Source organism: Callithrix jacchus, chromosome 1 (assembly GCF_049354715.1).
Source record: "Callithrix jacchus isolate 240 chromosome 1, calJac240_pri, whole genome shotgun sequence".
Lineage (NCBI taxonomy): Eukaryota > Metazoa > Chordata > Mammalia > Primates > Cebidae > Callithrix > Callithrix jacchus.
In genome coordinates this window covers 24,569,383-24,582,977 of record NC_133502.1, presented here as the reverse complement: position 1 = coordinate 24,582,977, position 13,595 = coordinate 24,569,383, and the positions used below count along the sequence as shown (strand labels likewise).

The 13,595-nt window shown below is 41.9% G+C and overlaps 1 protein-coding gene across 7 annotated transcripts in view; it reads right to left on the bottom strand.

The window, feature by feature from the left end:
* MYO16 (myosin XVI) overlaps positions 1 to 13,595 on the bottom strand; it is a 773,187-nt gene that overhangs the window by 252,222 nt on the left and 507,370 nt on the right. For all 7 annotated transcript variants that reach the window (XM_054249238.2, XM_017970444.5, XM_078347436.1 and 4 more), the window contains exons 17-20: positions 7,245 to 7,356; positions 3,391 to 3,508; positions 2,560 to 2,631; positions 26 to 167 (exon numbers count right to left, since the gene is read on the bottom strand). In XM_054249238.2, coding sequence (XP_054105213.2) covers positions 26 to 167; positions 2,560 to 2,631; positions 3,391 to 3,508; positions 7,245 to 7,356 — 444 coding nt within the window. The remainder of the gene's footprint in view (positions 1 to 25; positions 168 to 2,559; positions 2,632 to 3,390; positions 3,509 to 7,244; positions 7,357 to 13,595) is intronic.

Below are 13,595 nucleotides of genomic sequence, written 5' to 3'. Positions count from 1 at the left end.
GAACTTAGCATCCAGCAACTCCTACCTTCTCTGTTCATCTTGAGTGTGGAGGCAACAATTCATGGTATTCACCAAAAAGCTGAACAAACGACTGTACAGGGACTTGGCCAAGAGGTCCCGGAAAAATTCGGCAATCTGTATGGTATGTCGCCTTACTATCACATCTCCTAAATCAGTAGAAAGAAGAGAAGGCATGAGCACAAGGATTTCCTCATTTGGAAGCCAACCAAAGCCCCACACATCCTATTTATTCCCCACACGTCCATTCGACAAGTGATGTATAAAAATCATTGATTCTAGTAAATGAGAAGGTCTCAGTCACTTATTATGCAAAACATTTCCTAAAACGAATGTCACGTGCATTGCAATCTTCTTCATTGCAACTGTTGGCCACAGAGTTGCACCTTTATTGTAGGGTGTGTAATTTCACCTCAGTTAGGAAGCCAGTTCTTCACAGGGCCCCTCCTGGCATGGCTTCTGATAACAACTCACTGGTTTGGATACCGAATCTTCCTAAGGTATTTGGAAACAAGCTATCTGGAAAATCATATATTTTAAATATTTTCGAAGACATGATTGCATCGACCAGAAAGCGGGTGTGGAGTCTGGAAAGAAGACTGGACCTTAGGTGGGAATTTATATGTCATTCTCAAAGAGACAGTGACTGAGCTCTGGAATGACAGGTTCGTGGAGGAGAACAGAGATGGGGCCAAGGAACAAGGAGCAAGGGTGGTTTGCCACTGAGCTGATCCCATCGCTGTGGCGGGAGGGCTGAGTGTGAATGGAGTGAGGCAGCAATCGTGAGCCACCTACATAAATACCTGCAAGTAGGTGCAAAAGGCCACAGTGGATGAATAGTGGTGATTTCAGAGAAAAAAAGGTCAGACGAACAGTGAGTTCTCATAATCACAATAAAGAGGAAAGTCGTCAGGCCATCATTTAGAGCGAGTACTCGAAGATTATGTGGAAAAAACACTATGGCCTTGGCCAAACCTGCTGACCATTGCATCTCAGACAGAGCAGGAGACCAGGAACAGGGTGGGATCCACGTGCAACGGGGTTGAAGGGTTTTCTATCTGTTAGAAGCACAGGCGAGGAAGGATACCTACTGATACTGGGAGAAATGTAGTCAGAGAGCTATAAGTTCAAGGCCATCGGGATGGAACAACACAAGGTGGCAGCAAAAACCGGTGTGGCCGTTTATGACATTGTGACATTGACATTCCTAGAGCCAGATGACTGTGGAGTGCAGGTGGGGCATCCAGGGTGCTGTAAGTGGAGGAAATCATAGATACTAATGATGAGCTCAGTGTTTCTCAAAAGAAGGTGCAAACGAGAACAATGTCTTCAAGATGCTTAGTGTGGCTGGATGCAAGGGTGCCGGTGGGACCTTTTGAGCCATCTAAAGTGACGAGCTTTCCTCTAAAGGACTTTGTGTACCTTTGAAACTGTTGGTTTTATTTCTGAAATGCCTGCTGGATTTCAGAGAGATTATTTCAGAAGTAGTGTGGAAGGAGGGCAAGCAGAGATAAGGCCAGATAAAAGAGGAACCAAGAGCGTCTTGCTGTAATGCAGGGAATGAATGATAACTTCAGCGGTGCCTACGAAAATGAAGGGAAGGCAGTAAGACGTGTGACTGACCAACGCATGGAGGAGGTGGAAGACAGAGAGCTATCAAGGATAACTTCTGGGCAACTGAGTGAACAAGGGGGAGATTCATTCTGAGAGTGGGAGTGAGACAGAAATCATGAGCCACCTACATAAATACCTGCAAGTAGGTACAAAAGGCCATAAAGGATGAATGGTGGCGATTTCAGAGAAAAAAAGGTCAGATGAACCGTAAGTTCTCACAATCACAATTGTGAGAAAAGAGGAAAGTCGTCAGGCCATCATTTAGAGCGAGTACTCAAAGATTATGTGGGAAAACCACTGTCTTTGCTCACTGAGTAGAGATGCATGCGGCATAAAGATTAGGTGTGTCACCTGGGAGTGAGACAGTGCGAGATTCTAATTCCAAACATGCCACCTCCTAGTGATTCGATGTTCAAAGTTATTTAACTTACTTGAATCTTACTGTTTCCATCTGTCAAAATGGAAGTAGTAATGCCCACATCAGAGCAATTGGTGAGAATTCAAACACTACAATTTTTATAGGACTTGGCACAATACCTATCTGTTCATAAATACCCAATAAATGACAGCTATTCTAACCAATGAGGTAGCGGGAAAAGGTGGGTCCTTCATTGAAGAGTGCGGCATGAGACCACACATGCAAATCGATCCCATATTTTATTTGAATAAACCCTCTCGGGCTGATGGCTTAGCTTTCCTAAGATAAAAGATTACATAGAAGGGGTGACCAGTTAGGAAAAATGGTCTCTTAGGAGCATCAAGAGTCTACAGTATAGTTGTATCAAATGGCCAAAAAGGCTCAGAATGCTTTTCTCATTTGGCATTCAATTCAAAGAAATAGTTTCACTGAGTGGAGACAGGCCAAACTGGATTTAATTTTTATATTTGATTCCAAATTGCACAAACATTAAAGTCTAAAAAAATTACCTTTAAAATATTGAATATCAGTTGTTAAGGCAGATGCCAATTCATCTGTTGATACTTGCAACATTCCAGCCACTGAAATTAAATCAGCATTATAAACATAAAGTTAGTATATTTTTTGTTACTGAGAACATTGCATTGTGTGGCAATAATTGATACGTTTTATATAGACACATAAAACATAGGTCATTTAAAAAGTCACCACTACTGTAATTGTCAAATTCAACTAGAGAAACATCTTAGAGTAATCAAAACATTAACGAGTCCCTGCAGTCCTGTGCACTAAAGCACAGCAGGTTTTCTCCCTCCCTGTTCTCACAGATGGTATGGAATCGTTTTTTTTTTCCTTCAAATTCCTGGTTAAATCACTTTGATATAGGTGGAGATATGTTGTTTATTGACAATCTGTGGTTTTAAGGTATTTTTTAAAAATCCAGGAGCGACTAACGAGGCAACTTCAAAGAGAGAGATTCTTGGCAAGATCTTTGAAGGGAAGTCATTACATTCTGTTTAAAATGTTTAGCTAATAACATGCCCCCAAAATATACTGGGTGGTGGGGTGAAGAGTACTTAGAACAATATAAATAAACACAAGTATGTGTTAAAGAATCAGTGTTGTTAATGTGCACAGAATGAGAACATAAAAGTACATCTTGCTCTCATTTCCATAACAGATTATAAGAAAAAACAAAGTGGACCATTTTACCTCCTCACTGAATTCTACTATAAAGGGTTTACGCCAACTGGCTTTTCTGTACTATGTCTCCATCTACTGGTACGTCTACAAAACTGCGCATCAATCAGGTTAATGTCAGAAGGTCATGTTCCACTGACCTTGTTCCAGGAGCTGGAGGTCAGAAACGAAGGCGGAGTCCCCCTCCGTCAGGGCGGTAAACCGAATGTCTCCAACGTGCAATATTGCTGCTAGAATTACAAACAGATTCTCCACCTCCTATGCGTTTTACAAGCAGAGAATGAATAGGGGGCTTAGAAGAAAGATTAAAAGGCAGAATTTTTAAATATCTGAAAGTAGGTTACAAAAATGATGGCCCTATTAATTAGGTTGTGAGTTTGCAGATCCCAAATGTTTGATGTGGCGAGAAAACTACCAATCTCTACCTCAAAATCCAAGCCTTATCATTCAAAGCGCATTTTCTCCAGATCAACGTTTCTTTTCCTGAAGCATCAGAGAATAAGGTAATCCTATTCTGATATAAATTAACAGCTTGTAGATAATGGTCATAACAAAAAGGAATAATTGTGTGCTGAAGGTTTCACTTTAAGGTCAGACTTCACTCCTGTCCTCTGCAGGCTCACGATGAACACTATTCAGACTCAGCACATGCTGTGGCTGCTTCATTCAAGGACCTACACATGGTGTTCATTTCCTTGCTATCTCCCTTATGAGATAAATTAACATGATCATTGCAGAATTTTTTACTTCTCCTGGAAAACTAAAGGAGGCATAATGAAAACAACTGTGCCTAGACTAACAAAATGCTAATTGTTTTTTAAGGTATTTTAAGGAAAACAGAAAAAAAAATGGATGTTGGCAAGAGTTATCTTTGAGCAGAGGGTAGCAGGAAGTAAGAGAATGCTGAAAGAGAATCTGGAACACTGCATAAAAGAATAAACAGACCTTAAATTTGGTTTTGGACAGTCATTTTTGGCAAGAATGAAAGATCTAGAAAAAGTGCAGGTTAAACCATACTTCTCTAGAATGTCCAATATTGAGCATGCTGAGATCAACAGTAAAACAGGCTGAGCCGCACGAAGGGCGGTGACACAGCCTGTTATGTTCTCAGCTTCCTACTCTGTAATTTGAGAACAAAAACTCCTTCCATAACTACTGTGGAAGTTCTAAGAACAATGCTGATTTGCTTTATAAATATACAGTGGAAACAATATACTTCTTGAGACTTCTGTGATTTTCTCCAGAGCCTGTAGTTTTCATAATAAGGTATGATATTACCAATTTTAAAGTAAGAGCATTGAAAAGAATGACCTCTAGTTTCCAGGTATAAGAATATTCTATGAAGGTGATATACATGCAAAAAGGTTTTTGGTTAACCCCTCAATCATAAATTTGTATTTCAAATTTAATTCACTTATGTGTATAAAATGACATTATTCAAGCCTCTCAAACTACTTAACTACTTGTCAACTTATTTTTTTTTTCCTTTTTGAGACAGGGTCTCACTCTGTTGCCCAGGCTGGAGTGCAGTAGCACAATCATAGCTTACTACAGCCTTGACCCCCTGGGCTCAAGTGATCCTCCCATTTCAGCCTCTTCAGTAGCTGACTATTGGCATGTTTCAGCTAATATAAAAAAAAATTGTGGAACTGGGGGTCTCACTATGCTACTCAGGTTGGTCTCGAACTCCTGGCCTCAAGGAATCCTCTCATCCTGGCCTCCCAAAGTGCTGAGATTACAGGTGTGCAGCACCATGCCCAGCGTTTTTTTATTTCAATTAATCTTCATGAAAGGTTCTGGGACCTGCAAGATAGGCACCTCTGGATAGACAGCCGAAGAATCGGTACTGTTCTCGAGAACCTCACAAATTAGTGATCGAGACAGAACTGTGAAGATAACTATAATGTGCATTACAGTGTGGTGGATTCTATGACAAAAGTAAAACCTGACTCCTCCGTGAGCAGAGAGGAGGCTGTGATGCCGTGTGTCTGTGCACTGAGCAGCCCTCGCTGCCGCCCTGCTAGACGGGAGAGCTGGAGGCACTATTGTGAACAGATCCCTCAGGATCACAATCACAAGTGTTGATTCAAGGACTTCACTCGCCCAGAAATAGCTTCCTTCGAATCTTACCACACATTATCTATCCCTCCAAAGTGGACTGAACTGTCACCATTCAAGTCACCCTTGCGATCAGGATGAAGGAATGAATTTCATGTTTTTTGCTAGTATGTACCTACTTCTTTTACCAAAAAGGCTCTGCGAGTCTCCCGGGTTGCCTTAGTCAGAAAGTAAGGTATGCCCTGCCTTTGAGCATCAGTCATGAATTTTCAAAGCCCTGTTTCCAAGCAACTGGAATTTTGGCAGAATGGTTTCTATCCACATCCCTAGCTTCACTTCCTATGAGGAAGCAGGCATTTCAGGCATGGAAGGAGGGGGAAGAAAAAAACTACCATGGCAGCAAGTGCAAAGACAGAACATGCCAGTGGGTAGGACTCAGTGAAGGAGAAAAACAGAGGCCGGGTAATCAGAGCAAAACAGAATGAGGTGCCATGCGATTGCCAGCTCCTCCAGCTCCAGTCTCCAAACATGGCGAGGGTGGGTGCAGCAAGCTGCCCCTGCGTTCACGGATTTGCGGGTAGCCCCACTTCCTTCCCCTTGCCCTGGAGGACCTTTCCGCCCTTCCCACCCACTCACTGCCCCATCAGCCACAGCTGTGTGGGCAAGGGAATAAACACATACCCAAATCCATCAGTGTATTGGCTTCAGAAAAGGAAACAGAACCAATTTAAATCTGTGACTACATCTGGGCTGTGAACTTAGTGGCATGTCCAAGATATCCCTGTGATATTATATTAAATATTCATGAGGAATTGGCCATAAATTGGCCATGATCCAAAACACCACCATGTTGAATGGAGGCAGAGATAATGCCTCTGGGAAAGAGCTTGAGGAGAATTCTGACAGGTCTCGCTCATTTAGGGTCTTATTCATTTCTTCTGTCTGACTCACTGGACAGGTGGCGTTTAATTCAGCAACCACTAACCACATATAGCTATGACAATTTACAGTAATTAAAACAAAGAAATATCAACACTTTATTTCTTCAGTCCCACTAGCCACAGTTCACGTGACCAGGAGCCACATGTGGCTGGAAGCCACAGCACAGGCCACCAACATTTCCATCATCGGACACATTTCTACTGCACAGTCATGGGCTAAAACTTTGAAAGTGAAATTTTTCAGCTTCATATGCTTGCAGGTATTTGGCAATTTTGCGTGATTAAGTATAACAATATTGAAAATTTATATTGCTCAAGAAGACATTTTAACAAGGTGATTATGCTAATTTTCAAGTGATTCTTAACATGAACAGTTACTTCAGATTTATCAGTTTTTCCATGGGTTGATCAAATATAAAGTTATTTGATCTGTTTTGGATATATATATAATATACATTTTGAATATTATATGTATTTTAAATATATTACATTATATTTTAAAAATATACTTACAAATTATATTTTAACATACATTATATTTTATAATTTATAAGTTATATTTTAAAAATATAATTTGTCATTTATAAAATTATGATTTATTAAAATATATTTTGAATATTTTAAAATAGATTATAAAATATATATTTTAAATATATAGGTAATATATATACATATATATTATATTCATTTTGGGAAAGGGCTCTTTGTCCACCCTCTTGAAAACAGTACCCTCTCTCTTGCCACTCTGTGTTGACTGCTCTGTTTTCTCCCTAGTTCCTCTCTTCCTCAACATGTGGCTTAAGTCCTGTCCCCCCACCCTGCTTAGAACGTCAGCTCCAGGAGGGAGGGATTGGGGCCTATTGTCAGCTGAATCATCAGTGTCCTCGGCAACATCTGGAATGTGATAGGGGCTCAGTAAATGCTTTTGAATGAATAACTCGTATACATTAGTAGAACGCTGATTTTCTCAGTGAGATATTTACGACATGACTCACCAAGTTGCTGAAGCCGACGACATTCAGGGCTTGCTTCAAGACAGCCAGTTTCTCCCTGTTCAGAGAACGCTCCCCTGTTGACACACCATCCTGCACGGTCTGGCTCAAATACCTGTTAGGATACAAGGCACATCACGTTACGGCTTGGCTTTTGGTCAGACTTCTGTGGTTAGAAGTCACTTGTGCCGTATTTCATGTCTAAAATTATGAGAATCACTGGACATGGTGTCCCCGTGTGTTTTCAAAGCTTTTGATGCATAACAGCACATGACGTCTCAGGGAAGGAAAGCAGCATTTCTTGTGGTACCAGGACGTATTTATACGCTTTACTTGGTTTTCACCTCAGCTGCCCCTTTCCTTGTGACAGGAGAAGGTCACAAGTGATTCACGTATTTCATACAAAAATTCGACAGGTTCTCTCATATGGTTTGTAGTTAACATCTGAAGTAAAGATGCCTAATTTCTAGTAAATTGTTATTTTTTCTCGTTGGTACCTTTTAACAGTGAGATGGTTGATTAGGCCATTATTTACTCTTTTCCCTCAACAAACACGTACGAACCACCTATTTAATAGAGGCAGTACCAAGAAGCTGAGAAATGAAGAGAAAGGATGCAACAACAGCAAATAAAGTATCCAGGGCCACAGACAAGGGAGGTAAAATCAGAGAGACAGACTCAAGGTGTGAGTGTGCGGGAAGGGGACCACCCCCAGCAGCGGACAATGAGCAAACAGGGTGGGAAAAGCAGGCTTTGCTTCCAGGAGTTGCCGTGTAAGAACATGCCAAGTGACTCCCAGGCTTTCGAGTTACCCCTGGAATAATCAGCAACACGTACAAAGCAGACAGCATTGGCACTGGTCAAGCATAATGTATATGGGGAAAATTATGCTTGACTGCAAATCTGGAGTCTAAGGTGAGATGAGCAAAGATTGATGAGATTGGAGAAGCACCCAGGGCTTTGTACAGCTTGAAAAAGAGTTTGTCATGTTTGGAAGTGATGGGCAGACTGCAGTGGCCATGTGAGCTGGGTTTGTGAGAACTTATTTTTCCTCAATCTTTGCTGAGGGTGGAAGAACAATCCAGGGGCTGGAGTGGGGCATGGGAGAGACTCTGGAATGTGAACCTGCTGAGACAGAAGCACAAATAAACGCATAAAAGACTGCAAGGCAAGGAGCTGTGGACAGTACTGAAGAGGGGGCAACGGATGAGCTAGGGAAAGAGTGTGGAGTTGGTGCACAGAAGAAGGTCTGCCTCTCACTGCAGAAAGAGGTTGAGGATTTGATAACCAGGTGAATGTGGTGGGAATCTAAGACATTTGCAGTGGAGGAGGACACAGTTGCAAAGCGGTGAGCAACAGGAGGTCAATTGATGCTGCAGCGTGCGCTGCCCACGTGGTCGTGAAGACCAGTGGTTGGGGTTGCTGTCACTTCCTCTAGGGCTCCTCAAATGCCTGATGGAGGATGAGCAAGCTGGGGTTTGGGGCCGTAGAACAGCATGAAAAGGTCAAGGGCAATGACATCAGCAAGAGATTGGTTTATCACAGTCAGAGGGTCCTTTTGTCTGCAATCTATAAAACTTTAGTGATATATATATATTTTTTTTTTTATACAGGGTCTTGCTCTGATCCCAAACTGGAGTACAGGGTGTGATCTCAACTCATTACAGCTCTGCCTCCCAGGCACAAGTGATCCTCCCACCTTAGTCGTCCGAGTAGCTGGGATCACAGGCACATGCCACCATGCCTGGCTAATTTTTTGTATTTTTAGTAAACAGGGTCTTGCCATGTTGCCCAGGCTGGTCTTGAGCTCCTGAGCTCAAGCAATCTGCATGCCTTGGCCTCCCAAAGTGCTGGGATTACAGGCGTGAGCCACCACACACTGGCCCTGGTGATAAATCTTAATGAAAACGGTTGTGACCCCTCTCCATACCTCTGGCCCTCAGAGCAGGGCTCCATGCATCTTCCTGACATTATCTTTCTTTCCCCCACTTAATCGATCACTGCACAGCTTAATATTCCATCGAGGGGCCACTTGTCTTGCAAAGAACAATTGGCTCCTGTTATTATTCGAGTCACATGGGCAAAAAATTGTGTATATTTTAATCAATCAGTAAGCACCCCATGGCCTTGCCCCAGCTACTTTAACTGTTTCTTTAAAACTCCTCATCCTCCATTTTATTTTACTTTTTTTTTTTTTTTTTTGAGACGGAGTTTCACTCTTGTTACCCAGGCTGAAGTGCAATGGCGCGATCTCGGCTCACTGCAACCTCCGCCTCCTGGGTTCAGGCAATTCTCCTGCCTCAGCCTCCTGAGTATCTGGGATTACAGGCATAAGCCACCATGCCCAGCTAATTTTTTGTATTTTTAGTAGAGATGGGGTTTCACCATGTTGACCAGGATGGTCTCGATCTCTTGACCTCGTGATCCACCCGCCTCAGCCTCCCAAAGTGCTGGGACTACAGGCGTGAGCCACCGTGTCCGGCCTTATTTTACTTTTTAGCCCAGAATTTACAGCAGCGATGCCCTGCTCCATGGGAAAGTATGAAGAGAGCGGGCACTTTAATTTCAGTTAAATTCTGGGTAGATGAAGCCCTGGGAAGTAATTCTGGTAGCTGCAGACAGGTCCGTTAAGTATGCAATGGACCAGACAGGAGCCAGTTCAACACAGACCATGTGAAAGGGCAGTTTGCCTGATGGCAGGAAAGATGCCTTAGCTTGGTTGTGAGCATTTTCTTCTGCAGCCAGAAAACATGTCACAAGACAAAAAAAAAAACAAAAAAACACAATGCCTTTGAAACAATGCTTCAAATTCTCCCCCTACCCGATAGCACCTAGGATGATTTTACCTGAAACGCGGTTCTTAACGACGAGTCAGACTGTATCTTAAAATGGGAAGGTTAGTAGCAGAATTTAAAAAAAAAAAAACTACACGTTTAATTTTTGGAGATTAAAAATACTAACTTGCCCTTTGACATCATTCAGTCGTGAAATATCACATAAGGGCAAAAAACAGTTGAAAAATACGCATGGTAAAATATGGAAACCAAGAATCTGGAGACATATTTAAGTACTATTTGACAATTTCTGTATAAAACCAAAACATTTAAATCTTTATTATCTGTAAAACTGAGTAAAAATATATTAAGAATAGATTTTAAAATTTTCCATTTCTAGTTCATGGCGATTTTGTGAATGACAAAAGGAATATTGCGTGTGGTATGCCTCCTACACTCAGGACGCAATGAATGTACGGAAGAGGAGCGTTTCCTGGAATGACTGCATATGTGGGGAGCTTTGAGTCAATGTGCTCTGTCGTTAATGAAGCTCTTAATAAAATAAGTGACTGTGCCAAGTAAAATAAACATTTTGAAAAGTTTTAACTATAAAATATGCTTTTCTATACTCCCCAGACAGATAAAAATAATAAATTGGTAAAAGGAAAAGATCATAGTTCCCACATGACTGTTGTATACAGACATGAATCGCCTGAAAGTTGACAATCTTAGGTGCGATGTTACAATGGCATTCCCGGACTTTTTTTTATTAAACAATTTAATATAGGTAGGACTAATGATGGGTAATGGGTCATGGACTGCCCAGTGGCCAGTGGACTAGCTTCAGCTCCACAGATGTATCCCACTAATCTCAACACAGTGGTTTGGAACCATCCTAGAAAAATCAAAAGCAAGGGTTTCATCTGAGAGTTTGCAACTGTTCCCCCTTATTAATTCACGGTCATGCAACCCCAGCATTCAGACCTTTTGACTTAATATTCAGGGCCTTCTGTATGAGTCTTTTATGAGTCAAAATCACATGTCTATAGCTTCGGACTATTTTCTAATCCTCTTTGGAAGCTGGAACACTGGCAACATCTCGATATCTCCACATGCAGAGTCGACATTTCAGAGATAGCATCTGTTAAGAGTCGTTGCTGTTTTATTTTTAAAAGATTGGCAGATCAAGGGAATATTTTGGCTGCTGTTTCTAACATGGGGTGGAAGACTGTTAACACAGGTGCCATGTATTGATGAAAACTACAGATGGATTAATACTGTTTAACCAATTCCGCTCAAAGGGAAAGGCTATGGGAACTAATGTTTCTTGATACTGACGGGCCAAATTCTCCACCAGGTGTTTTCGAGGCACATCCTCCATCAGTCTTCACATCAGTTCACAAAAGGAGCCATCATTTTACCTATTTCAGAAGTAAAGGCAGTGAAGTTTGTCTAAAGTTGTGAAGCTAGCCGCTGTCGCACCAGCACACGCCCATCCTGCCCCTGAGCCCAGTGTCTCCCAGGCTCAGTTAGGAATTTCCTGCAGGGTGACGAAATGCACTGAAGACCTCTGTGTTCCACCTCTCCTGAAAGTCAGCAATCTGTAAAGCATCCTACACTTTATTAGCAGAAAAAGGATAAAAACACTGCAGAAATTTGGTAGTCCAATTCTGTAGAAATTTTAATAACACTGATATCAACTATATATAGTTTTACTTTTTAAGAAGTGAAGAGGTGTCTTAATCTTAAGTGTTGGGTTAAGTTGGCAACTAAAGGATACTAGTTAATATCTTTCCTCACCAGAAATCTGTCTACATCACTACTGTTTATTAATTTATGCATTGTTCATTTTTTCTCTCCAAATTTTCACCAATTATTTACATATGGTTATTTCTCCTTGAGAAAAGTTCTAGGAAAAATAAACTTCCATGTTCTTAAGTGTCAAATCATATAAAAGTTATAAATACTACTGTGCAAAGTGCCACTTGATAACATAATTTCAACAGGTATTTGAAGGGACATCCTGGGGAAAATACGGACTCTGGGGAAGGCGTCCAGGAAACCCTGCAGTCTTTGCCCTCATGGTGTTCATCAGGCACCCACTCAATCAAGCTCTCCACCACCTCTAGGCTGAGCCAAATTCACTTTCCATTGATTAACTTTGGCATTTTTTCTCTCTTCCCATGAACTAGCTACAAGAGTCCCAAGAAAACAAAGTGACATTAAAAGGAAAGAACAGATGTCAGCTGAAGAATGTGTGCACCGATTTACAGGGGGTTTCTCCAAGACAGGTGTCTGGGTGCATATCAATCACTTTCTTCCTTTTTGTTCTTTTCCATATTTCCCAGTCTTCCTAAAAATCAAAAAGCGTTATATATAATCATAAGAAAAAGAAGCTCTGCACATGTATCCCAGAACTTAAAAAACGAGCAAACTAAAGACAAAACAAAGAAAGGTTTTGAGGAAGGTAACGCTTTTAAATTATTCCTACATCTGTTATCAAGTTTATAAAGCTCTCAATAAAAATTTTTCTAAAGAGGAAAAAAAAAAGAAGCTCTACAAATTATGAATCAAAGACTGGGAGCAGAGTTTTCTGCGGATTCCTCCAGGTTGCTGTGTGTGGATAAGCTGTTCTGCTCTGTTGCTGAGCGGATTCCTCCAGGTTGCTGTGTGTGGATAAGCTGTTCTGTTCTTGCTGAGTGGATTCCTCCAGGTTGCTGTGTGTGGATAAGCTGTTCTGTTCTGTTGCTGAGTGGATTCCTCCAGGTTGCTGTGTGTGGATAAGCTGTTCTGTTCTTGCCGAGTGGATTCCTCCAGGTTGCTGTGTGTGGATAAGCTGTTCTGTTCTGTTGCTGAGCGGATTCCTCCAGGTTGCTGTGTGTGGATAAGCTGTTCTGTTCTGTTGCTGAGCGGATTCCTCCAGGTTGCTGTGTGTGGATAAGCTGTTCTGTTCTTGCCGAGTGGATTCCTCCAGGTTGCTGTGTGTGGATAAGCTGTTCTGTTCTTGCCGAGTGGATTCCTCCAGGTTGCTGTGTGTGGATAAGCTGTTCTGTTCTTGCCGAGTGGATTCCTCCAGGTTGCTGTGTGTGGATAAGCTGTTCTGTTCTTGCCGAGTGGATTCCTCTAGGTTGCTGTGTGTGGATAAGCTGTTCTGTTCTTGCTGAGTGGATTCCTCCAGGTTGCTGTGTGTGGATAAGCTGTTCTGTTCTTGCTGAGTGGATTCCTCCAGGTTGCTGTGTGTGGATAAGCTGTTCTGTTCTGTTGCTGAGTGGATTCCTCCAGGTTGCTGTGTGTGGATAAGCTGTTCTGTTCTGTTGCTGAGTGGATTCCTCCAGGTTGCTGTGTGTGGATAAGCTGTTCTGTTCTGTTGCTGAGTGGATTCCTCCAGGTTGCTGTGTGTGGATAAGCTGTTCTGTTCTGTTCTGTTGCTGAGTGGATTCCTCCAGGTTGCTGTGTGTGGATAAGCTGTTCTGTTCTTGCTGAGTGGATTCCTCCAGGTTGCTGTGTGTGGATAAGCTGTTCTGTTCTGTTGCTGAGTAGTATTCCAGCATTAATGCACAGCAATGTGACCAGCCACTTA